The following is a 27,966-nucleotide window of genomic DNA, read 5'->3' as shown; positions in this document are numbered from 1 at the left end:
TGGCCACCTTGTTCTCCGTTAGGCTGTGTGCCTGTGTCCCCCGCCTGCTGCCCTGCTCGCTGTGCGCCGCCGCCGCCGCCGCCACCCTGCTCGCCCTGTTCGCTGTACGCCGCCGCCGCCGCCCTGCTCACCTCCCCCGCCTGCTGCCCTGTTCGCTGTACGCCGCACAGGTCTGGTGGCAATGGCCACCCTTGTTCTCCGTTAGGCTGTGTGCCTGTGCCCTCCTTGTACGCCGCACAGGTCTGGTGGCAATGGCCACCTTGTTCTCCGTTAGGCTGTGTGCCTGTGTCCCCCGCCTGCTGCCCTGCTCGCTGTGCGCCGCCGCCGCCGCCGCCGCCGCCCTGCTCGCCCTGTTCACTGTACGCCGCCGCCGCCGCCCTGCTCACCTCCCCCGCCTGCTGCCCTGTTCGCTGTACGCCGCACAGGTCTGGTGGCAATGGCCACCCTTGTTCTCCGTTAGGCTGTGTGCCTGTGCCCTCCTTGTACGCCGCACAGGTCTGGTGGCAATGGCCACCTTGTTCTCCGTTAGGCTGTGTGCCTGTGTCCCCCGCCTGCTGCCCTGCTCGCTGTGCGCCGCCGCCGCCGCCGCCACCCTGCTCGCCCTGTTCGCTGTACGCCGCCGCCGCCCTGCTCACCTCCCCCGCCTGCTGCCCTGTTCGCTGTACGCCGCACAGGTCTGGTGGCAATGGCCACCCTTGTTCTCCGTTAGGCTGTGTGCCTGTGCCCCCCTTTCCCCACGGGCTGCCCTGTTCGCTGTACGCCGCACAGGTCTGGTGGCAATGGCCACCCTTGTTCTCCGTTAGGCTGTGTGCCTGTGCTCCCCTTTCCCCACGGGCTGCCCTGTTCGCTGTACGCCGCACAGGTCTGGTGGCAATGGCCACCCTTGTTCTCCGTTAGGCTGTGTGCCTGTGTCCCCCGCACCAACGTGGAGCTACTTGAAGCCCGAGATGCTTTCTTGCCCAAAGCATTGCCGGAGGATCGCCATGGAAAGTTCCTTGAGGAGCTCATAAGCTGCAATGACCAAAGGGGAGGAGCCACGTTTGCATCTACTACTTGTTGGAAGAGGAAATCCCTTGTGAAGCCCCTCTTTTGGTGGGAGACATTTGGGTATGCGCTCTCAAGCCTCCAAAAGGTGGCTTTGAGAATCCTAGCTCAAGATTGCTCTTCGGGTCAATGTGAGAGGAACTGGAGTTCCTACTCACTTGTACACACGAAGTTACGCAATCACTTGAGCACGCAACAGTTAGAGCGGCTAGTGTATTGCCGCGCTAACTTGCACATGGTGCGCGCAATGCAAAAGATGAAATCGGCAAGACAGGTATAAGTTACAACTTATAAGTTATAAGCATTCAAATTTCAAACTTCAATGTTTATTGAAACTAAATTCTAATACATTACTTGTCACTTGATCATTGTACAATGTAGATGAATGTGGATGCATTCAGGCTCACAAGGAGCACTCTTGAGAGTGTTAACAAAGTGTAAGATGAGGAGGAGGAGAGGATCTATGCAGAGATCTATCGAGAGCTCGAGTCGTTTGATCGATTACCTACTCGCACTCGTCTTGGGCGTGGAGGTAGTGGCAGAGGAGTGCAAGTAGGAAGCCGTGGATGTACGATTCGTGGTGCTTCCAAGGACATAGTGCATACCTATGTGCGGCGTGGTTCGGGTAGCTCCACACGCGCTCTTGCAGATAAGGATGCTCCCTTTGGCTTCTCACAGGAGCTTAGAGAGCCCGAGTTCGATGATGAGGGCAACCTTCTTAGCGATGGCGACTTCGGCGAGGCCACTGATGTGTCCTCTTCTCATGAGGATGATTTCAACGAGAGCTCTGATAGTGATGCCTTTGTCTAGTCTCTCATTGGGCCATGGCCCTCTTTTTGTACTCACTTTTTTGTACTCGCACCTGGTGCGCATGATAGCATAGCACCTCTATGCTTTATGTACTTTTGTTTGTCACTTCAAACATGTTTTTAATGAAATTTTGGTTTGAAACAACTTCTCTAGACTCTACCCTTCCAAATTGAAAATGTCTATGTTTGTAGATGTTCTTTAATAATAAAAAAACCATATTTTATCGTACGGTATCCCAAATTTTCATATCGTACCGAAAATTCCCGTACGATATCATATTTTGTACCGTGACAACTATGGTGTACATATATGCTGGATCAACACAGATGTACCAATGCAGATGTGGCTCTGCAACAACAGGTTAGCAATCTATGTACTGAAGCAAAATTTGAATCTCTGTACACCTTCCAGATCCGTTCTGCCCCGGAACTTGCGCGTCCACATGTTAAAACACTACACATTCTAAGAAACATCGTTTCATGCTGATTTCCCATGGTGTAGCGATCTAGCAGCATATCAATCCAGTGGCATACTAATCCTTGGCACATGCCGATTTTGGAGCTTAAGGGCTGTCGTTGGGTGATGCGCTCTTGAAAATGTATATAGACATACCGGGTTAATTGCTGCGTAAGTCTGTACTTTTTTTTTGTCGGAAAAAGATCCTTCTATTAGCTACCGAGAAAAACAGCCAAAATGTTTAAGTACAAATCCGTCCCCAAAGGGGAAACGTGAGTCAAGATGAACAAAGGGGAGAATGCACTCTCCCGGGTCCCCCTAGAGACTCGTAATAGGCCGGCCCTCCTACATCCATAGCCGCCATAGTCTCTCTCTGGCCACCTTGGCCGGTGGAGGGTCAATGTGCCACTTATGTGTGTGAAAACCAATCACGCTCACCCTACAAGGTAAATCAGCTGAGGTCCTCTAAGGGGGTCTCTGATCTCTCCAATTTGCCATGAAGCCCAATAGAGAAGGTAAGTAAAGCAGGAGTACCTGTCCGCGCCATGAACTGCCAGGGGGAAAAAGATCCTTCTATTAGCTACCGAGAAAAACAGCCAAAATGTTTAAGTACAAATCCGTCCCCAAAGGGGAAACGTGAGTCAAGATGAACAAAGGGGAGAATGCACTCTCCCGGGTCCCCCTAGAGACTCGTAATAGGCCGGCCCTCCTACATCCATAGCCGCCATAGTCTCTCTCTGGCCACCTTGGCCGGTGGAGGGTCAATGTGCCACTTATGTGTGTGAAAACCAATCACGCTCACCCTACAAGGTAAATCAGCTGAGGTCCTCTAAGGGGGTCTCTGATCTCTCCAATTTGCCATGAAGCCCAATAGAGAAGGTAAGTAAAGCAGGAGTACCTGTCCGCGCCATGAACTGCCAGGGGTATATTGTGCCTACAAGTGAGCACTCCCAGCCACTGTGGAGGAGAATGGTCCGTGAAAAGTTTTGAATTGAAATCAAAGAGTTGCTAGAATAGTTCCCATTACTCAAAATGATCCATAAACTCTGCAATGGAGAATAAGCAAACATGTTTACAAAATTATTGCACCGTCTTCTTTCATCTTAACATGCACCTGTACAATAATCTACTTATAAAGTTCAGATTATCATCAAAGTAAAGATGTTTACAGATCTCCTTTTTACACAATATGGCGGGTAGGGGATGGGAAATTTCCCGTGCATGCGAGATGTGTGGAGAAGATATGTAGGATAGTACCCAAGTCTGTGGACCACCACAAAGCTTGCAACATGAGTCCCATGAAACTGTAGGCCACTGGTGTCCAGCTGCATGAGTAAATGTAATGGTAAGGCTGAATACCAAAAGGCAGTCCACATGACTCTAAACAAGCGTATATGAACTTGGTATACCATCTCTCCAACATGACCATATGCCAATACTTCCGCTCGTGTCTAAATCTTCAAAAGTATATGCAGATTCTAGAGACAAAAACTTGACCATGATAGCTTCCAACAAATCAGTAAGGTCTATTGCCAAAGCTTAAACCCAACCATTATAGAACAAAGCCCTCATTAAATATTAATTATGCATGCTCTAGAAAAGGTTCTCACACAAGACAATGCTGCCCAAAAGTAGATGCACGTCCCGTGCATAGAGATTTAGATGTTGTATACCCTTTTCACAAAACTTGCCAAAACTCTCATTCCTTTAAAGGGTCAGAGGCATAGCTTTGAGTAAGCTCCTAGCACCATATCGGAGCCCAGTCTAATTTTTCCATCACTCTCATACAGAGAGTAGAGTGCACAAGCACTCAAAGCAACAAGAGGATAATGAGCAAACTGCTCCCGAAGAACTTGTTCTCCAATACTTGACTTATAAAAAAGTCTAGCATTACACCATGTTTGGCCTCTAAGAGGATTCGAGGCTTGAAGTGCTTTTCTAATCCCTTTAAAGTCTACTAGTTACCTCCTTACAATCAAAGGAATACTTGACGCCTAGATGGTACCACCAAAAAAATTAAGCTGACACTGCTACAATTACTACTGGAACAAATGTTTGACCTCCACAAGATTCAACCAACAAACTTTCCTACACTTTTTTATATACTTGTTGCCGTCTTACTGTAGAAGAGCAGGGTATGCCCCGAAGATTTAAGCAACATATTAATTTGACCCTCAGGGGTCTTCAAGCATCTTAAAATGGCATTCCATATCATCCTATCATTACCTTTAAGCAAGCGTTGCCCCATGGATATCAATTTTCGGCTTCCTTGTCTTTGTCCAGTAGCACCATCTTCAATCTTCCTACTAGTCGGTGGTGGATTCACCCAGCCCCAGACTCCCTCCTCCTCCTTGAAAAGGAGCAAGTTATAACAGCCAATGTAGAACTTAAGCTTCTTAACAAATAGCAAGAAACAATTGGCTGGAAATTGAAACAAAAATTGATAATTCACAACACCACTCACTACCTTCCAGTCCCATGCTGGTTGAGATTTCCTCTCTGTCAAGTCAACAGCATCTTTCAGCTCGTTAATTTTAGGAAAAGGTCGAGGCCTATCCCCAATCTGGTCACTGAGGAATCAAAACCATCGCATTCAGTTGAAGATCAAGAGTCTCTCTCTCTCTCTCTCTCTCTCTCTCTCTCTCTCTCATATTCAACACATCCTGTGTTCGAATCTCATTTCTCTTCGGATAGATCACGATCGGTCTCTTGGGATTGTTCCTACGATGTTAAAAGCTTCTCTCTCGTCAGGTGTCTGAGTAAATAAACCAAAATGGGCTAACCCTTCTTACGCCCAAATGTGGCAGAAGCAGTTAGTGCATGGAATTGACATTCAACACGTCTTGTGTTCGAATCTCACTTCTCATCGGATAGATCGCTATCGGTCTCTTGGGATTGTTCATACGACGTTAAAAGCTTCTCTCTCTCTCTCTCTCTCTCTCTCTCTCTCTCTCTCTCTCTCTCTCTCTCTCTCTCTCAAATCTGCACGAGGCCCCCCTTCGGACTGCACAGTGGTGTTCGCCCTCCTTGCTCTGGTTCACACATGGGCACCTGCACCCCCCCACGGCTGGCCCACAAATGCACTCGTCATTCGCCTCTTACCTGCACGCACAGCTCTTGTGGTGTCACATGCGGAAGCTCTGGGAGTCTTCTTTCAGTCCTAAACATCATCTTGGAACAACCTGATGCAAAATGCAAGCACAAGAGATGGAGAGAAGAAAGAGAGATAGCTGAGTTTCAGTATATTCATATGGTACAAAAAGGGTACATCTTGGCTAGCCCTTGGCTGCCCCTCGAAAGGTGGTAAATCACCTAGTCTAAAACCCTAATCTATGACTCAACCCATGGAGGACTACAATGAGCCAAGCCTTGCCTATTTATAGGCCTTGAATGCCTTGGTGGGCTGGCCTACCTACTGTCGGCCAGGTCCCCTCGACCCAATATCCGACTTGTTGCAACCGATAGATATCCTTCCGCATGCACACTGGCCGACAACTTCCTAGGTAGTCCCACAGCCATCCTACCTATGCCTTAGCTGCTATAGCTCCACAATCAAGTCCAAAACTGGTTCTATCTGGTTCTTTATCTTGTTGCCCTTCAAGGATATAGCTCTAAGAATAGCCTGCACATGTCTTGCACATGACATCTCCTTTTGGTAAACTTGATGATAGGATTCCAAATTCTATTCTTGGATGACTATCATCATCCCATTGTCTATTCACGGAGTCCCAAACCTGTCATCCTTCCCTTCTTGGCAACCTTTTCACTGAAAACCCTGCCCGGTCTCCAAATCTTCTCCAACTCTGATGAAGATCTATCCATATGTTCCATCATGTCCCCTTGCCCTTCATGCTCCGTCTTCTTTTCTTGAGTATTGAATCTGGCACTCTCACCCCACCCCTTGGAGGATCACCCTCCCTGTCCCCCCTAGGTGGTGAGACCCGAATGTAAAAGAAAGATACTACCTTCTAACCCGAGTCAACTCATCATGCACACCTCCCATGTTAATGCAACCAAGGTAGCAAGGTCAGCATTTCAGTCACCCTCTGGCTCCTAACTAGGATAAATGAGAAAAGAAGCCTTTTATAGCATTAAGGCTCTTGTTACCATAGGAAAGGAAAACACACACAAACAAAGATACAATCAGATTTTAGAGGGACATCCCGAGGCAGAGAACCCTTATTGACACTCACACGTAGAAACGTAAAGGAAAAGTGATAAATCCCCCAAGTTGGGAGATGCTTCCCGCACAACTATTGCACACGTGTGCACATTCTTGCTCTTTAGTGATGTTATCGATGAAGCTCTTGGTAAGGATGCCTCGAAAAATAACATCGGTGTACCTCATGGAAACAACTGCTAGGACATTTGACCCATGACTCTCAAAATGGCAAGGTTGAGAGAGTCAATTAGGGTTTAGGAGTCAAACAAAATGTAGCACATGATGAAAGAGCACAATTTTAGTAGAAGCCCTAAATTTATGGATGTATGGAACTTTAATTCGTCAATTTTGCCCTAAAACTAGAAAAAGCCCCAATTTTTAGGGATTACAGAGGCCTCAATTTGATGGATTTTGTCCTAAATTGGAAAATCCCCAAATTGATCTTTTTGACAAAGTCAATTTTTGTTGATTTGTTGTTTGCAGATGCTCAGCTAGTTGCTTTCTTCGAAATCATGAGAGGATGAGCTGTTGTCGAATAAGGCCTTTTATAAGGCTTTGAAAAGCCTTATGCTAAACGCTAAGGCAACCACGCATTGCGAACACGTCGACAAGAGAGATGGAAGCGCAGAAGAGCAGGAGATGACGAGCGAGTGCTGATGCAAGCAGACGACAGCGGGCAGTAGCTCGAACGAAAGGCAACGTGCAGGTGGGCGAAAAGCACAAAGAATCGCCAGCCACATCAGAGAGAGAGTACACGGGTAAGTGGTTAGGGAATTCCAGGCTTACAAGATCGGAGCACGAGGGCTAATAGCAACTGAGGTGGCGCAGGAAGCGACTGAGGTGGTGCATGACATGGCAAACAGCACATGTTTAGACGAAAACGAGAGCAACTAGTGGCAGGCGCACAAGCAAGAGCAAGTGGGTGGTGCCACGAGTGGTGTAGTAGCCGACCTGGGGGAAACGCTGTGGGCAAGCGACAAGTGGCAAGCCGTCAGAGGGCAACGTGCTTGTGGCACTAAAGGGTGAGAGGAGCAACGAAAAAAAAACGCAAAAAAAACCTTAATGGCTAGCTCTGATACCAATTGAAAGTCCAAGGTTTGCAGGATCAAAGCTATGGAGGGTGGAAGCGCTCCATGATGTGTGCAAAGGGATAGAGAGAGAGAGGAGAGAGAGAGAGAAACAAAAGTATATGCTAGAGAGAGAGCATAGATTGCACCACTCACTAGAGATTTATTTGATTGATATTGAACAAGGCCTTTGCATATATAGCCCTTTCAATATACCAAACCCTTTGACCCTTATTAAATGCGCGCTCATCCACCTATAAGAGGTGGTTCACACGCGAATACTCTAAAGCACACTTACAACCATTAAAGGGATTGCTCACACACATACAAGCTCCAATATATCCCAACATTGTAGCCATCTACTTGCAATCGGACAAGAGAAGCTCTTGTTGATCCACCACTGTGTCCTTGCTGTCTTGCAAACTCTGATAAATGGATCGTCTTGATCTTTGAATGATGATCCTAATGAATGCCTAAATTTCCTATTTATAGGGAAAAGGTATGAATTCGTAATCGAGTCGGTTTTGCCTATTTTTCCCACAAAACATTGTCCAAAAAGTCATATTTTGTGTCCAAACTATGCCCAAAAGGTGTCCCAACCATTGGGCTATGTCTTGGACATTTCCGAGAGCCTGTAGGGCTGCAAAATCCACTCTAGATCTGACCCTAAAGCTGCCCATATATTTGCTAATGAGAATGTACATGACCCCTGTGAGCATCAGGAGTAACGGTTGCACATGACATCCCCTCCTGCTAAGCTTGGAGCACTGGGATAATCCATAGACCTTCGCTCCAATTCCATTCCAATCCAATTGAAGACTACACTTCATATCCATCGGCTCAATCCCCAAGCTCTCTGACTTGGTCTTCAATTTATCTAGGCTCAGTCTCTGGATCTTCTGAATCACATTAGTCTCTTCCTGCTCCTCACAAGATTCGAAGAGATTTTCTAGAAGCTCCTCTAAAACTATCGAGGGACGACCTCATCCTCCAAATAGGATTTGGAGAGATCCACGTCCTTGGGAACTATCGGGTTGACCTCATCCTCCTCCAAATAGGATTTGGAAAGATCCACCTTCTTGATCTGTGATTCTAGTTATGGTTCGGCTTCCGACTCTAGCGTTGGCTAAAACCGATCCCGTCAAGTGGGAAAGACTCCGTTGAACACCCACACGCGTAATAGCACAACTTTAAAACCACAATTTGAAATGGACAACTTAATACAACTTGAAATTGAAATGAAATGAAATGGATAGATGGACACCAACACTGGGGCCGAAACGGGCCGACCCCCCCTCAATATATGATATATTTATTGGGAGTATTTAACGAATACAATGCTCCATGGGTTCCAAGAACTAGATGATGTCCATGTACATATGAATACAATACCAAACAAATAGGCTCGAAGTCGAAATTCGATGTAGATGTTCGAAGCAGAACAACCACTGACTGATCCAGTCTCTACGGTCCTGTGCTTTCACTGGACTCCGCGGAGAGCGCCCAACTGGTGTTCCAAGACCACGCACAAACAGGCGCTCTCGTACTAACGCCAAGGTCTCCCGATCTCAGCACCTTTGGACCGTGGTTTTCCAAAAGCTTGGACTACCCGCCGGCACCGAACGGGTGTTGCCGTGGAGAGAGTTCCTTATCAGATTTATCACAAAATACTTTACTTAAATCTGAAAATTTCACTTACTTGTAGGTTGCAGATTGTAGACCAATACCCGAGGTATTCGTGTGTATAGCTACTTGAGTGGGATACCAAGATGTAGCCACTTGAAGAAAGAAAACACCGCCTATGGAAAGGAGGTACAACCACTTGGCCGCCAAGCAAGTGCAACCACCTTGAAGACGGTACAACCACCTGTATGGAGAAGAGGTGTTGGTGATGGAGCGCGCAACCACTATGCTGAGTAGGTAACCATCTGCTGGAGGGTGGCACACAACCGCCGGCAAGAGTGGGCAGCAGGCTGGTAAACAAGCACAGACACCTGCTGAGAGCACCGCCACCTGAGAGGATGGGCAACAGTCGCCTGTTGGGTAGGAAGAAGCGCCTGGCTGCAGAGAAGGAGAAGAAGACACTGGCGCCTGTGCAGGAGATGGACAGCAACGTATAGAACCGCCTGGCTGCTTCAGGTGGGAGCAGTCGCCTGTAGATAGTGGGCAGCCGTGTTGAAAGACAGGCGCAACCTGTGGAGTATGCAGACGCCTGTAGATATTGGGCAGCCCTGCTGAAAAACAGGCGCAGCCACCTGTATGGGAAGAAGAGCAGCTGCTGTGCAGGAAAGGCAATCGCCTGTTGGAGAAAGGAGCGCAGCCTGTCAGCCGGGTACAGAAGTGCAGAAGAAACAGTTTGCTCGTGTACATGCGCAGCTTGAAGGAGCGAAGAGATGGACGCCCGATTCTCCACGAAGGGTGAAAAACGATTCCTGATGGTCCACGATGGAGGTGGTGGCTTTAATTTGTAAGGGTTGGAGTGGAGTTACACGAATAATGCTGGCTGGCTCACCACGCTTGCATGTGGGCGGCCAGCTCTTTGGGGGTGTGGGTAGGTGACCATGCACCCACCCCCACACACACAACTAAAGTGTGGCTCCCCACCTTGGCCCCTAAGTGGGTGCCCAAAGGGGGTGCCCACTTTTAAGTGAGTGTGAATATAAAACCTTATAAACCAAAGGGTTAGAAATATAAAATATTAAACCAACATGTGCAATATACTTACCACCTGTTCACATGCACCAAAACTAGTCAGAAGACAGAGCAGATTTCACGACTCACTGGCAGGCGTCCCCACTCGGTAAGTGACACGTCAAGCAGGCAAACACAAAAATACAAGTCATGCGAAAACAGTTTCAAACATGCAAAACATGTGTGCATGTACAATAGTATCATGGACATATCTCCCATTCATGGAACAAGTACAAAATATATGTCGGCACAAAAATGGCACGACGTAAAACATAAAAACCTGGTCTTCCTATGGAGTGACAGTCCCATAGGTAAGACACAGTTCCAAGCACGAGCCTCCCTATGGTGTGATAGTCCCATAGGCAAGACACGGCACGAATACTAGCTCTGGCGTGACAATCCCATGGATAGAACACAGTCCAAGTCATAGACGGGTGGCACCAATCTGGCTCTCGTCCATGCCAGCAAAATACTGGCCTCTTCACATGAGACACCTGCCTGGCCTCAAGTGAACGAGACACAAAAACTGGAGATGGACCAAATGGTCGGCCAATTGGTGACATCCTCCCGGGCTTCTAAAGAGTTGTCCTCAACTGAAAAGCCTCAAGATATGCCTGCAACAACTGTGGGTAATCAACAAAATAGTCCTCATTTACCCACTTGGCATCAATAGGCAAATAATTCTTAAACTTCACAAGGTATCTCCTGGAAAGCTTTCTTGCAAGTAGCTTTCTCTCCTTGTGAAAAACAATCTGTTCTGGCTGGAGGATCTCCTCGAGCTCTTCAATCTCTGGCGGATCTACTGTGACAGGCTCATCAGGATCTGACCCAACATATTTCCGAAATAGATCCACATGAAAAGCATTGTGAATCTTCCAATGACTAGGTAAAGCAAGCCTGTAGGACACTTCATTGATCTTCTGAATCACCTTGAAGGGTCCATAATAGCGAGGAGAAAGCTTAGAATATGATCTTTCTCGTCTTGGCCTCTTCCGAAGCCTAGCCTTCTCAAATTTCAGCAAAACCCAATCACCTTCTTTGACTTACATGTCCCTTCTATGCTTGTCAGCAGCCATTTTATGCTTATCTTGAGATCTTGCAATGGCTGTCCGCACCTGACCAAAGGATACATCCAAATCACGAACATATTCATCAGCTGCAAAAATCTCATCCTTTGTACGAAGGATGGGTGGCAATACCACTCTGCCATAGATAATCTCAAACGGAGCCTTTCTCGTGGAGGCATGGATCGTATTATTGTAGGCAAACTCAACAAGTGGAAGATACTTCTCCCATGCAGTCTTTTGTTCTGCCACATAACATTTCAACAAATCCAACATAGCTGAATTTGCAGCTTCACTTTGGCCATCTGTTTGGGGATGATAAGCTGATGAAAACTCAAGTTTAGTACCCATGTTATCAAATAAAGCCCTCCAAAAGAGGCGCGTAGTCCTGGGATCTCTATCCCCAACAATGGATTTAGGCATACCATGATGCTTTACCATATGATCAGCTTTAATGGTTTTCTTGACGGGCAAGAAATAAGCTTGCTTGCTAAACCTGTCCACAATGGTCCAAATAGCATCATTCCCATGCTGGGATCTAGGCAAGTCCATAATAAAATCCATAGTAATACTTTCCCAAGGTTGCGAGGGAATAGGCAATGGCTGAAGCAAACCTGGAGGTTTTTGCCTGTCAAATTTCACCTTTTGGCAAGTAATACATGCACGCACGTAAGCCTCAATGTCTTTACGCATGCTCGGCCAAAAGAAATACCTCTGAATCATGCGTGTAGTAGGCATGATACCTCTATGACCAGCATAAGGTGGAGCGTGACATTCGTCCATAACCTTTGGGCGCAAATCCTTCACCACACACAGCCAATTATCCTTCATAAGATAACCCTCGTTGATAACATAAGAGGCATGTGAATGACCAGCCATCAAATCAGTCCATATATGGCAAAAATCAGCATCCAAATGATACAAATCTCGCATAGGAGATAGGTCACCATGAGAGGCCACTTAGACTGCAGCTACATAAGGCCTCCTGGATAATGCATCGGCCACCACATTTTTCTTTCCTGGTTGCACAATCTGAAAATGAAACATGGAAAGAAAGTTTGCCATTCTCATCTGCTTCTCCGAAAGCTTTGCCTGATATAGAAAGTATCTCAAGCTTTGATGATCTGTCTTGACTACAAATTCAACCCCAAGAAGATAATGTTTCCATATCTTTAAGGCGTGAATTACAACCAAGAGCTCTTTCTCACAGATATCCATATGAAGCTTAACATCATGCAAACGACGACTCTCGTATGCAACTGCATGCCCTTCTTGATTTAGAACAACTCCTATGCAATCACCACAAGCATCACATTCAACTACGAATGACTTGTGCAAGTCAGGAACAATCAATACTGGACCACATATAATAGCATGCTTGAGCTGCAAGAAAGCATCCTGTTCTTTTGAGGTCCATTTGAAAGTGATTTTCTTTTTTATAAGATCATGTAGAGGAGTGGCTATCATAGCAAAATGCCTTATGAAACGCCTGTAATACGAACATAATCCCAAAAAACTACGTACTTGATGTACGTTTTGCAATTCGGGCCAATTCCGAATGGTCTCTATCTTTGCAGGATCCATTGTAACTCCTTCGCTGGATACAATATGACCCATATAATGAATTTTTGAAAGGAAAAACTTACTTTTCTTGGTTTAATGAAAAGTTATGCTTCCGCAACTCTTCGAACACTATGACCAAATGAGTTCGGTGTTCCTACTCATTCTTGGAGAAAACCAAGATATCATCAAAGAATACTCCTGTAAATTTACGATGGGGTCGGAATATCCTATCCATCATACGATTAAACGTAGCAGAAGCATTGGTGAGACCAAAACACATTACCAAAAATTCATATAATCCAAAGGCTGTCCTGAATGCAGTCTTATGGACATCTTGTGGAACCACTCGTATTTGGTGATAACCACTCTTCAAGTCAAGTCCGCTAAAACAAGCTGAGCCATCAAGCTTATCCAAAATATCATCATTTCGCGGACTTGGGAATCTGTTCTTGATGGTAAGCTTGTTCAAAGCTCTATAGTCCACACACATACGAAATGATCCGTCCTTCTTTTGAACAAGAAGCACAAGGAAGCAGTAAGGTGAGGAACTAGACTGAACCAAACCTTTCTCTAAAAGCTCATTTACCTGCTTCATGATTTCTTCTTGTTGTGCCGCACTCACTCGATATGCGGGTTTGTTGGGTGGAGAACTACCTGGCACAAGATCTATGGGGTGATCTTCGAGCCTTTGGGGAGGTAATTCTCCTGGCAAAACAGTCATTGAATGCATAAAGAAAATTCAACCTATCATTAGACATAGCATCCACATTTTGATGATTTAGCACAAGGCTATCACGCACAAAAACCAAGTACACAGAAAGACTCTTTTTCATTGCTTTATTAATTTGGATGTGTGATGCAAGTGGGATGGAATCCCCTTCTTTGCCAGCATCAATAAAATGCATGCGGCTTTTATGCATAAAAGAAATCATATTGGACTTGTAGTCTTTGCGGGGCTCAAGCCTATGATGCCATAGCTTGCCCAACAATATATCACATGCATTTAGTGGAGCAACTAGGAAATGTTTATTATCACATGCATTTAGTGGAGCAACTAGGAAATGTTTATTATCAAGGTAGTCCTGTATATGGATGCGCAACTTCTCTATCAATGGGATAACCTGCACCTCTTTACCAATAAATGCAGCTTTGGCTTCAATCTGAGGTCCCATGTTCTCAACCTCAATACCCAATGCAGCTGCCATTTGCATAGAGATGAAGTTATCGATTGCACAGTCATCAAACATGAATAAGGCGGACTGATCCTTGATTTGCCCCCAAGCCTTGCAAACCATCCGCTCTTTTGCATCATGACTTGTATTTCCTTGCACATCAGTTAGCCTTTGCTTTGGTTTGCGATCTGGGCATTGTCGAAACATGCGGTCTTTGCTACCACAAGAAAAACATTTTCCATCCTTGACATATTGCTCTCTTTGTTCCGGGGTTAAGCCGAATTTGTTCTTCCTTGGGCCTGATCTTTATATGTGTTATTTTTAGCTTTACCACCCTTGTAGGTCTCCCGGAAGTTCTTTTTAGGTGGCTGTCCACCCTTTTGCAGATTTGGGACAGCCTTGTCTTTCCTCTTTGAACCTCCTTGATCCTGCTTAATTTTGAGCACCAATTGCTCCGTAGCAAGAGCAAAAGCTGTGAGCTGTTGCAAAGTATGTTTCGTGTGCAATTCAATGCCCGAACGATATGTTGGTTGCAATCCGGAGCGAAACTTCCTCTTTCTTTCATCCTCAGTGATTTGTATAGTGAAGAGGTGGAGAGAATCAGAGAAAAGAGGTAGAGTGAATCAAGGAAAAATCAGTGGGATTTGATACTTGATGTAAACTCTATAAATTGAGACATTGCCCTAATGAGAATTTGCTGGTTTTTTAGTATCCATGCTTACATTAATCTATTTGCTAATTACCCACTAATTACGCTTAATTATTTACTAATCACTTTGTTAATGATGTTGATTCTAGTGTTTGATCCACCATAGCTCATCACAATGCTCTAATTTCAACATGGTATCAGAGCCATGGTAATTTGTGAGCTCATTATCTTGCTAATTATTTTGCTAATTAGGATTAGTAGAAAATTATAATTTTTTCTCTTTTTTCAACTCACCTCTGTATCCCCAGCCAGTGGAGGAACTCATTCACCTTACACACTCACAATTAGCCCAAACCCTTCTAGCCATAGGTAGCCAACCCAATGCTCTTCAAGCTCATCCAAACAAAAGCGCAAACCGTCAACGGAGTTGGGAGAAATCGACGATTTAGCAGGCCCTGCTTTTCTGAAGGGGATTTGAGATTTCCGCTTGCTCAGTTTAAATCACTCTAATTCATCTTAGCCCAAAGTGTTTTCAAGCATGCTCTACAAGGTGGTAAGACAGAATTCAATTTCATCAAGTCTACAGTGAGATCCAAGCTCTTCATTAAATCTGCAGGTGACTTTGATAAAACAGAGATTAAGCTTTTAATATTTGGTCAAATCTTGTGTTTATTGGCTTAATCCTCTACTAGACTCATTGCTATTGATGGCTTTGAAAGCATTTGAGCTTATTTAAAGTCTAAAGCACCAGATCTGGACTCCCCGCATACTCTGTTTTTTGCACACAAAACAACGAAATAATTTGCTAATCAGTAATTAATCAGAGCTAATCATTGTATTTCGATGCAATTGAGAGTTCAAATTAACCATTAGGTATCTAATACAGATCCCTATAACTTCAGATTGCAATTCGGAGTTGGTTTGATACTCCAACCATCCCGTACAAATTGATTACCCTTGATTTAATGTAATTTCTGGTAAAATTGTGCTGATAAATTTGTGAAAATCATCAATTTGCATTTAACCCTCGGTTAATGCCTGCAAATTACACTCAAATTTAAGATTATTCACAGCCAGAGTTGCATTTGGGAATGTGCATTAGAATGAATGCTATACGCATTTTGTATTGGGCACATTGCATCAGTGTAAATATGGGATCAGACACTGCCCTTGTCCAAAATAAGGCAAGAGGTAAGACCTCCCGCATAAATTTGGGTTTGCATTGCATAATGATACAAGATAAACATCAAAAACCCAAAGGAACTGTCAGCAAAACATTTGAACATGTTGCTCACATGGAGCAAGAAGACCTGACGGACAAGCTCATGGCCCCACCTATGAAAGAAGAAGAACATCTCCTTCCAAGAGGAAGATCCACACCAAGAAGATCTAAAGGAAGACATGGACACGAGAAGAGAAGCTGCCACAAGAAGAGAAGCTACCACAAGAAGACTGAAAGAAGAGACAAACGCGTGGAAAGATACTGCCACGACAAGAAGACTGAAGAAAAGAGAAGATGTGAGGCTCCAAAGAGTGAGGAGCCATGTGAAAATCTCTGAGAGAAAGAGAGAGAGAGACCCCACAACCCAATGTAACCTGCCCCAACAAAGTAAAACCACCTCTGAGCCACCGATGATGTAGGCCACGTGATAGAGAGATGTATGTGTGAGCAATTTAGTCAAGGTCGCGGACACTTATAGTAGCCTTGGACACATAGAGAGAGAGAGAGTGTCAAGGACTATGGAGTTTAGAGACTTGAGGCACTGGTCGTGGACTGTCAAGTAAGAGAGAAACTTGATATAAGGTCCGAGTGTGCTAAGATAACTTGAGGAGAGGTGTAGGCACTAGCCGCGGACTATCAAGTAAGGGGAGGCAAACTTGGTATAGGGTCTAGGTGTACTAGGAGAAAATTAACTTGAGGGGAGGTATTGAAATATACAAGTGAATAGGGTGTGTGCGGGAACAAGCCCTTGGTTAGAGGCTGTAAAAGAGGATGTGTAAATGTGAAAGAGCCTGTGAAAAGATGAGAAGAATCTACTGGGAGAGAATAAAGGGTAGCATGAGAAGATTTAGGAAGTGTGGAGATATTCTAGGAGATATTCTAGAAAAAGTGAAGAGGTGGAGAGAATCAAGGAAAAGAGGTGGAGTGAATCAAGGAAAAATCAGTGAGATTTGATACTTGATGCCTTGGCTGTCCATTGTGTTTAAGTGTGCTAAAAGCGGGGTGTCCAGTACACAGGTTCATTTCCCCACTAGAAAGAGAGAAACAACCGTGCTCTAATACCAATGAAACCGATCCCGTCAAGTGGGAAAGACTCCGTTGGACACCCACACGCATAATAGCACAACTTTAAAACCACAATTTGAAATGGACAACTTAATACAACTTGAAATTGAAATGAAATGAAATGGATAGATGGACACCAACACTAGGGCCGGAACGGAACGGACCGACCCCCCCTGAATATATGATATATTTATTGGGAGTATTTAACGAATACAATGCTCCATGGGTTCCAAGAACCAGATGATGTCCATGTACATATGAATAGAGTACCAAACAAATAGGCTCGAAGTCGAAATTCAATGTGGATGTTCGAAGCAGAACGACCACTGAGTGGTCCAATCTCTACGGTCCTGTGCTTTCACTGGACTCCGCGGAGAGCGCCCAACTGGTGTTCCAAGACCACGCACAAACAGGCGCTCTCGTACTAATGCCTCGCTCTCCAGATCTCAACACCTTTGGACCGTGGTTCTCCAAAAGCTTGGACTACCCGGCACCGAACGGGTGTTGCCGTGGAGAGAGTTCCTTATCAGATTTATCACAAAATACTTTACTTAAATCTGAAAATTTCATTTACTTGTAGGTTGCAGAATGTAGACCAATACCCGAGGTATTCGTGTGTGTAGCTACTTGAGTGGGATACCAAGATGTAGCCACTTGAAGAAAGAAAACACCGCCTATGGAAAGGAGGTACAACCACCTGGCCGCCAAGCAAGTGCAACCACCTTCAAGAACCACCTTGAAGACGGTACAGCCACCTGTATGGAGAAGAGGAGCAGCCTTGTTGGTGATGGAGCACGCAACCGCTATGTTGAGTAGGTAACCATCTGCTGGAGGGTGGCACACAGCCATCGACAAGAGTGGGCAGCAGGCTGGTAAACAAGCACAGACACCTGTTGAGAGCACTGCCACCTGAGAGGATGGGGAACAGTCGCCTGTTGGGTAGGAAGAAGCGCCTGGCTGCAGAGGAGGAGGAGAAGACACGGGCGCCTGCAGGAGATGGACAGCAGCGTATAGAACCGCCTGGCTACTTCAGGTGGGAGCAGCCGCCTGTAGATAGTGGGCAGCCCTGCTGAAAGATAGGCGCAGCTTGTGGAGTATGCAGCCGCCTGTAGATAGTGAGCAGCCCTGCTGAAAAACAAGCGCAGCCACTTGTATGGGAAGAAGAGCAGCTGCTGTGCAGGAGAGGCAATCGCCTGTTGGAGAAAGGAGTGCAGCCTGTCAGCAGCCGGGTACAGAAGTGCAGAAGAAACAGTTTGCTCGTGTACATGCGCAGCCTGAAGGAGCAAAGAGATGAACGATTCTCCACGAAGGGTGAAAAACGATTGCTGATGGTCCACGATGGAGGTGGTGGCTTTAATTTGTAAGGGTTGGAGTGGAGTTACACGAATAATGCTGGCTAGCTCTCGGGCGGCCAGCTCTTTGGGGGTGTGGATAGGTGACCATGCACCCACCCCCACACACACAACTAAAGTGTGGCTCCCCACCTTGGCCCCTAAGTGGGTGCCCAAAGGGGATGCCCACTTTTAAGTGAGTGTGAATATAAAACCTTATAAACCAAAGGGTTAGAAATATAAAATATTAAACCAACATGTGCAATATACTTACCACCTGTTCACATACACCAAAACTAGTCAGAAGACAGAGCAGACTTCACGAGTCACTGGCAAGCGTCCCCGCTCAGTAAGTGACACGTCAAGCAGGCAAACACAAAAATACAAGTCATGCGAAAACAGTTTCAAACATGCAAAACATGTGTGCATGTGCAAATAGTATCATGGACATATCTCCCGTTCATGAAACAAGTACAAAATATCTGTCAGCACAAAAATGGCACAACGTAAAACATAAAACCCTAGTCTTCCTATGGAGTGACAGTCCCATAGGTGAGACACAGTTCCAGGCACGAGCCTCCCTATGGTGTGACAGTCCCATAGGCAAGACATGGCACGAATACTAGCTCTTCCATGGCGTGACAATCCCATGGATAGAACACAATCCAGGTCATACACGGGTGGCATCAGTCTAGCTCCCGTCCATACGACACCATCCTGCTAACACACGGGTGGCACCAGTCTGGCTCCCGTGCATGTCAGCAAAATACTGGCCTCTTCACATGAGACACCTGCTTGGCCTCAAGTGAACGAGACAAAAACTGGAGATGGACCAAATGGTCGGCCAATTGGTGACATGGCTCTGGTTTTGGATCCAACTCTAGCATGTGCATCCTGGGTAATGGCGCCTCCTCAAAAACACCTCTTTCTGTGATCACATCTCTCGAGAACTCTTGACTTAGAAGCTCTCTTTTCGCTCTCGGTCATGGGCTACTTCACAACCCTAAGTGATTCCTCCTTGGCCTTTGTTGATGTTGCCATGAAATGTGCCCATGTCTCCTTGAGATGTGCCCAACCTTGCTCATACAAAAGTTGGGCCTGATGCGCCTCTTCTTGAAGCTTTACTTAATGTGCTTCTTTCTCACGTTGCCGACGGTCCTCTTCTATGAGTTGTTGCCTATACTCAGCCATGATTTGTTCATGTTGGGCTTGGCATTCTTATTCCCTTCTTCTCGTCTCCAACGACTCTATACTCACACCGTGGCGCTTCTTTCCAAGCATCATTGCTCTCCATCGAGGTGTGGTTTTTGTGGAGGGAGTAGCAAAAAATGAAGTCTTTTCCTACCTAGGTTAGACCTAGGCTAAGTCTTGTGCAGATTTTACCCTACATGCAACCTATGCTACATGCAAAAATGGGCTGAAACCCTAAAAACAAAAACCCTAATTTGGTTTTTCCACTTTCTACATTGAATCTAGGACTGAAAACACTATTGCTAGGATTGAACTCATGCAAAATATGAAAACCCTAATTTTGGCCTGCAAATCCTAAAACACATACCCTAATTTTCAATATGCATAGGTTCTATCTAAGCTCATGCAAGATTGACATAAGCTCTGATATCAATGTCACATGCGGCTCTGGGAGTCTTCTTTCAGCCCTAAACACCATCTTGGAACAACTCGATGCAAAACGCAAGCAAGAGAGATGGAGAGAAGAGAGAGAGAGAGAGAGCTGAGTTTCAATATATTCATAATACATATGGTAAAAAAGGCTACATCTTGGCTGCCCCTCAAAAGGTGGTAAATCCCAATCTATAACCCTAATCTATGACTCGGCCCATGGAGGACTGAATGAGTGACAATAAGACAAGCCTTGCCTATTTATAGGCCTTGAAGGCCTTGGTGGGTTCGCCGACCTGCTGTCGGCCAAGTCCCCTCGACACAATACAAGACTTGCTGCAACCAACAAATATCCTTCCTCATGCACACTGGCCGACAACTTCCTGGGTAGTCCCACCCCCTTCCTACCTACACCTTAGCTGCAATAGCTCCCCAGTCAAGTCCAAAACTGGTTCTATCTGGTTCTTTATCTTGTTGCCCTTCAAGGACATAGCCGTTAGTATAGCCTGCACATGTCTTGCACATGACTCGTGGGGTGCACCTTTGCCACACGTCCCTGTGGGCTTTGTATGGGCTGCAACCTCTCCCCCCTCCTAGAGCCTGCCTAAATGCATTAAAGGCCTTGATGCACAAAAGAGCTTCCATTTACATGCCCACCCACGGGTAGCCCCCTTGCTGCTCACCACGCTTTCTGGCCCTCCATCTGAGCTACACACTTACACTGTTGCCCCCTCCCATCCTCTTTGGATTCCAAGCGTCACCTCACGTCCTAGTGACCAATCGGATGCCTTTCCAGCAACGTTGCTTACGAATGGTCCCAGTTTGAGGAGGGCTCAAGGCTTGATTCCTACCTCCTCAGCATATGGACTAGTTGAAGGACATGTCTGCAGGGACTCACACAGCTCCCAACCCGTTCTTACTTTTTCTTAATAGGATCATACAATAAGGTCTTCAATTACAAAAGACCAACAAGGAACGCTTAGGCACTTTCTTGTATGGGCTAGACCAATGGATGCAGTGGGATGTCCGGAGTCTAAATCTCCAAACGCAGGCAATTGCCGTGCAGATTTCCCAAAACATGGATATGAAGTACAACCATGGCAAACCCAAGTCCACCCAAGGGCTTGAGCCCACGCCCTCTCAATGGGAGTAATAAGGCTCAACACCAAGGGTCTTGTGAGACCCAACCCACGTCCCAAGGAGCTGGTGCTTCTAAGTCCAAGGCATTTTAGAAGAAAGACAAAAGTAGGGCAGTACCTATTGGAGCGGCGTGCCTCTTCTACGATACTTTGGGATATCCCAAGCATGAGTGCCCTCAGAGATCGTCATCTACTCTCATGTGTACGCGTACCTCTATTGCTTTAATTGGTTGAGCAGTCTCCTCTAGCAGAATCTCCCCCACCAACCCCATTCACCGGTATCATCAGTAGGGAGCTATAAGTTGAGCAGGAGGGAGTTCCCCCATAGTGTCCAAGAGAATGTAGAACACTTCCACCTAATTGCTAGGATAGAAAGAAGAGTGCAACGAAATCACACATACAGCACACAAAAGAGTCTTACACTATTGCTCTCTATTATGTACAAGAAAGAAGTAATACAACTGCAATTCAAGTACAAGATGTGGCTGAGAATAGAGATGTCAAATCACAGCCATGTGACTTATTGTACACTCCTTCGCCTAGAGAGGAACGCTCTAGAGAATGGCTGAGCAAAACTCCAATATCCATACTCCGACCACTAATGCATCGGCTCAGATGGAGCACAAGAAGGAAGAAAGCAGAACCAAGAACAATGATCCATTGCACCAAATCTGTATCCATCGGTCTTGCTCAGCACCTATATGTCTAAACCACCCCATGTCCATTGGAACACTCCAAGTAATACATCCACTGATACAACAAAGTCAAAACCCCGGTTGTTGTCAATACAATCTCCAAGAAATCTGTGTACTGTGAAGATACAATGACTAGCCTATCCCCCCACAAATCTAATGACATGTCCTTTCGTGGTGCCTCCATGACATCAGACGCTTGAAGATACTCCACATAATGCAAACCGCAAGTGAGACAAGTCCTCCTAAATGACCCCAAAAATTGAAACGATCGCCACTGATGGCAAACGACAACTATGAAGACTCTCTCAGAGACCTGGCTGAAAACTTCCTTTATTCATACATGCGGCCTGATCCAATCAAGCACCTTGGGTGTGTGCTCGACCCGAGAAATGAAAAAAGCTAAGACGTGCACACATGCATCTCCTTCACACTCATCCTCCGATTGAGAATAAGCTTACTCCTCGGATTTCTCCTCCGGTTTTGAAGAGGCTTACTCCTCCGATTTCTCCTCCAAGGTCCTTAGACAATCCTTTGCGATGTGATCGATGGAATCACAATAAAAGCACTGCCTAGCAACCATCTTGGTACAATGCTCTTCGGGGGTGAGGCGAGTCACCGAGCGGCGAGACTCCCCCAATTGCCTTGTCCTTACCATCCTTGTCTTGGACTGACTACCTTTGTCTTTGCCTTTCCGCTGCCCCTATTGTTGAGTCCCGTACTTGGAACTTGGGTTGTAACAAGACAACCCACATCTGAAATATCATGGGGCCGATGTGCACGGCAAAGATGATTTCAAATCATCCACAAATCGCTCAACCTTCTCCGACCGCCGGTGGACAGTCCTCTTCAATTCACGCTCATAATCTACAAGAATAAGCTGCCTTGAGACCGTCTTCCGACAGTCAACCCAACAAGTCACAGAGTGTTGCCTAAGGTGATCTTCCCACCACCACAAGGGAGAAGCACCCGTCAAAGCCATACGCACCAAAGAGTTGAAAAATATCTAAACAACCTGCTATTGCCAACGTGGCAACCATTTCACGGGTCCAATTCATGACGACTTCTCTGTCCATCTTCCCATTGAACTTAGGAGCCTTTAGAAGCTTCAATAATTGAGCTCCTTCCTCGTGAGGCATGGAGGAAGAACTCAACAAACCAATAGCCCCCCCACGTCGAGCCAATGAAGGCAAGCGAGAATTATTCGGAGAATCTAATAGAGAGAGATTGTTATGTAGCTCGTAGCGACTACGAGGAGATGGACCGCCCTCCGGAACCGTCCACCTGAGCGTGGACGGCAAGCAAGCCGGGGTTCAAGGGAGAGGGTGCCCGCGCGTAGTCCCTCAGGCAGCCGAACATGTGTAGGTAGACAAGCCACTATATATGTCCGGCGGTGAGGATCCCTATCCTCATTCCTTCTATGGTTGGGTGGTGAACAAGAGCTCCTTCTGACGTGTCATTGCTACACTAGTGTAACTGGGACACTGCCAAGGAGAGTCGATATGACACGAACGACATCTCACTTGCCGACTAGGCGCAAGTGTAGAATGATGACTACCGGACTAGGAGTAAAGCTCATCCAATACATCCTTGCCTGCATCCAAAGAAGTGAAAATTCCTCTTCCAAAAAGTTTTGCCACTTTGTCCTCAAAATCATCCAACACTTGCTTCTAAGCACAAGCCCTTGTTGATTCCATATATAGAATAGTAGGTGCACAAGGTGTCGACTCCATCGTGTCGAGACGAGCAGATATAGCCTCCATTTTAGCCGCATGCACCTCCTTGGATGCCTTCATGCTAAGAAGCAAATCGATGAGCTGTGAATCCATGACAAAAATCAAGTGATCAAGGACCAAGAAAGCAGGATTTCAACAATGCGCCATGAGGAAAGGGTTTGGTGGAGCAAGGAAGCACAACATACCCTACTCAACCCAAGTGCGCTAAAGAGAACCCAAATATTCACTTTTCCCAAACCAGAGCTTGTGCAATTTTGGAATATATGTGCTCTAGAGTCTACCCTATCCAAGCAATCAACACACAGTTGCCAAAAAAGAAAAGAAATTTGTAGGTTCCTTAAGCTCTAATACTAACTGTAAAACACTTACATCGATGTGCTAGGGTTTTCTAGAGATAGAAAACGAAATCACACACACAGCACACACAAGAGTCCTAAACTATTGCTTTATATTATGTACAAGACAAAAGTAATGCAACTGAAATTCAAGTACAAGATAGGGCTGAGAATGACGACATCAAATCACAGCTCTATGACCTAATGTACACTCTTGGCTAGCACTTTGCCTACAGATAAACGCTCTACGAAGTCCGACACTAGGGAAAGCGGATGAATATGACGATCTAGCTACCCACATATAAATATGTGCCAATGCTCCTAGTCAACTGATAGTATTGTTGTTGGCCAGTTGTACCCTACTGTCGTGTCATTAGTGCCACATCCCCCCATCGCCACATCATCATTGCCATTGGCAATGCCACGTGTCACCTGCATTGTCTAACTCTGCCCATCGGCAAATATTTGATGTTTGGCTCTACCCTGCATACTCGTAGGTGTGTCAAAGAGCAAGGGAACTCCACTAGTGATTCTATGAATCAAAAAGACCAAAGTTACGTCCAAGTCAAAGAGTCTCCCGAGCTCCTCAAGTGTGTCCGGGTCTTATTAATGACTGGCAGTCATGGTCTTGTTTGATTGCAGCAATACTGAGGATGTCTCATGCAAGAGGAAGAAAGTATTAAGAAGAGCTAGAAAGAAGTACATACATAAGCAACATTGGGAAGTTTGTAGTCGAATCAAGGAGTCCGTTATCTACCAAAGAAGAAATAGGAATATGCCATCTATCGATCAAATCTTTGCCAAAAAATCAAGTCAAGAAGACAATAGTCCCAAATCCCAATACACAGGACCCTCTAAGAGTCGACAAGCACTCCTACAAGAAAGATCCAACATTGTTGACAACTTGTCCGAAAGCAATGGTAGACATGTTCTGTAAACAACATGAGCAAGAGGAAATGTCATGTGCACATGTGCTCAACTAGGGTGCATGTGGACACCTTGCTTAGCCAGTACACTTGAAAGATCATTTTGATGGGCATTGTGCATGCTATGAGCCCTTGTCCAGGAGCTGCCTACCAAACAACATCTAGGTCTAGAATCCCGTCAATGTCACAATTCATGTGCAAGTCACACTATAAACATTACACAAGGTGTGCCAAACACTTGTTAGACATTTGTCGCATGCTTCTACCACTAGTAGGAGTCAATACCTTCATAGAAGTCAAGTCAGAGTCCTAGTGTGTGAAACCATAGTCCATGGAGCTAATGACACCGAGAAGGGGGAGATGGACGACCAAGAGAGACAATGTGTCAAGCCCTAGGCTAGCAAACCCTACGAATCGCAATTAAGTATAGCGCACAAAAAGACTAGCATCTAGCTCACCGCCCAACCATAGAGGCATTCAAGCTCACCCCCCATGCATGAGGGGATAGTAGCATCAAAGATATGACTCCACGTGCAAAGTCCCTAGCATCCCATACCACCAATACACTACCATCGGATGCTAACATGGAGTAGTCTCAAGTACTCGAGTCCAAGTCTGAGGATCTCTAACTCAAACTGACTCATAAAGCCACTTATATAGGTCTCCTATAAACCAAGAGCCGAATATAGCACATGTCTCATAAAAGCTACTAACCCCCAATTAAGATGCCTTACCCCTAGGCTAAGGTTTATCCTAGAACCTGAGAAAGCGACTCTTCAGACTATCCATTGACTCCCATGTAGCCTCGACCTCACACCGTCCTTTCCATTTGTACTTTGAATAGATGGAATGTCGAGACCGTCTAGTACATTTATCCATAACCAACTCGGGTTCCATAGCAATATACCGCATCACCTTTGCCCAGACGTTCTTTCAAATGGCTAATGTGAAACACAAGATGAATCTTGATTCCAAGAGGTAGTGCTAACCATTAAGCCACATCACTATTCTTTGTTGTGATCAAGAAAGGACCACAACATCAAGAAGATAATTTGCCAATCCTCATCGTCATAATAGAGTCGTTTAGGACTTTAAGATACACCCCATGCCCTCTTGTAAAACTCTTCGATCTATCACTAGGTGGTTAGTGTAATACACAGCATGATCCTGAGAACTCTTTACGCTCTCCCTTGCAACTTTCAACATATCCTACCTATCTTGCAAGAAATCCACTCTTGATTGCAACTTGACCCCCTTGTAGTCCTACAGCAACAAGTGACTTCAACAAATAACCATACATACACATAAATGGGCTAAACGAGTAGCCACATGCTTATTGCTGTTATAAGCAAACTCAATCTGTGGAAAATACCTTTCCCACTCAGACAGTCTCTTGGAGACATACGCCCTCAACATATCCTCATAGTCTGGTTCATCCTCTCCGTCTAACCATCTAACTCAGGATGATCTGACATGCCCAAGCATATTTCCAATTTGGAAAACACTAATTGCTAGAATTGTGAAGTGATTTAAGGATCCCAGTCACTGACAATCTCCTCATGCCACCCATAGAGCTTATTCGATTGCTCCACAAAGAGCTGAGCCAACTCGTGACTCTTTACCGACGACTTGGTAGGGATAAATCTAACCATCTTCATCAATCGGTCCAGATGACCCGGATGAATCATGGCCCCTACTAGTCCGGGGTAATCCAACTACAAAATCCATCAAGACACCTTGTCACTTGTTCTCAAGAATTTGCAAAGGATGCAATAAGCCTCCAACTCTAAGCCTTTCAACTTTATTAAGCTAGCACTACGTACACTTCTACACAATCCTCAAGAAAAGATTTCATGCACGGCCAATAGAAATGCCGGCCAACCAAGGCCAAGGTACTATGTATGCTTGGGTGCCCCACACTAGGTGTATCGTGGCACTCATGCAATATTAAAGCTTGGACATCCAGATCACTGGGCACACAAACCTTGTCATTCTTGAACAGTAATCCACCTCTAATGGAATACTTTTCCATTATCTTTCTCTCAGCATCAGCACTCATCAGAGTGTCTAACTTAACCTGAAGGTCTTAACCCTTGATAGCCTTGGGACATAACATACTTCTCCTCTTAAGAACCATTGATGTCCTCAACAATGAATCCGAGAAAGCGACTCTTCAGACTATCCATTGACTCCCATGTAGCCTCGACCTCACACCGTCCTTTCCATTTGATCAAGTACTTTGAATAGATGGCATGTCGAGACCGTCTAGTACATTTATCCATAACCAACTCAGGTTCCATAGCAATATACCGCATCACCTTTGCCCAGATGTTCTTTCAAACGGCTAATGTGAAACACAAGGTGAATCTTGATTCCAGGAGGTAGTGCTAACCATTAAGCCACATCACTATTCTTTGTTGTGATCAAGAAAGGACCACAACATCGAGAAGATAATTTGCCAATCCTCATCGTCATAATAGAGTCGTTTAGGACTTTAAGATACACCCCATGCCCTCTTGTAAAACTCTTCAGTCTGTCACTGGGTGGTTAGTGTAATACATAGCATGATCCTGAGAACTCTTTACACTTTCCCTTGCAACTTTCAACATATCCTACCTATCTTGCAAGAAATCCACTCCTGATTGCAACTCGACCCCCTTGTAGTCCTACAACAACAGGTGACTTTGACAAATAACCATACATACGCATAAATGGGCTAAAGGAGTAGCCACATGCTTATTACTATTATTGAGAAATAGATAGAAGTCATCTCAAAAACGTATACAAATCATGTCTCCAGATTTTCATTGCACAAATAACAGCTAGAAGCTTCTTTTCTTGTGTAGGATACCTCATCTATGTCTCTGAACGCTTCTTGCTTTCAAAGGCTGTAGGTCTCCCATCTTGGAACAAGGCAACACCTATTGCATAATCATTGGCATCCATTTCAACCACAACTTAGCAACCGTGCAAGGAATCAAAGAGTAAAGAAAGCTAAATATAGTCGCTTTAAGTGGGTAGAGCACTTAAGCTTCAACTTTTAGTGTAGGCACAACTCATGGAAGTCAACTTTTAGCCCACACTTCAAGCATGCACGCTTTTATGAGCTTGTGCCCCAAAAAAGCAAGCGTAGCCCCAAAATAACAAGGAGCCTAGCTTTCAACTTTCTTCTCCCCTTTTTTAGCATAAAAGCCACTTATCATCTTATGGCTAAAGTTGCTT

The 27,966-nt window shown here is 45.4% G+C and overlaps 1 protein-coding gene across 2 annotated transcripts in view; it reads right to left on the bottom strand.

The window, feature by feature from the left end:
- Positions 1-27,966, bottom strand: part of LOC147632890 (E3 ubiquitin-protein ligase ORTHRUS 2-like) — a 53,370-nt gene that overhangs the window by 15,030 nt on the left and 10,374 nt on the right. Inside the window, exons 6-9 of one of the 2 annotated variants that reach the window (XM_086807793.1) lie at positions 4,778-4,880; positions 4,537-4,660; positions 3,568-3,635; positions 3,209-3,356 (exon numbers count right to left, since the gene is read on the bottom strand). In XM_086807793.1, the coding sequence (XP_086663919.1) occupies positions 3,209-3,356; positions 3,568-3,635; positions 4,537-4,660; positions 4,778-4,880 (443 nt within the window). The remainder of the gene's footprint in view (positions 1-3,208; positions 3,357-3,567; positions 3,636-4,536; positions 4,661-4,777; positions 4,881-27,966) is intronic. The other variant, XM_086807794.1, reaches the window with a different exon arrangement.

Source organism: Cibotium barometz, chromosome 13, assembly GCF_041138505.1.
Source record: "Cibotium barometz isolate CiBa-2024 chromosome 13, ASM4113850v1, whole genome shotgun sequence".
Taxonomy (NCBI): Eukaryota; Viridiplantae; Streptophyta; class Polypodiopsida; order Cyatheales; family Cibotiaceae; genus Cibotium; species Cibotium barometz.
Note: the sequence above shows the minus strand (reverse complement) of the source record. Positions and strands in the feature narration are given on the sequence as shown.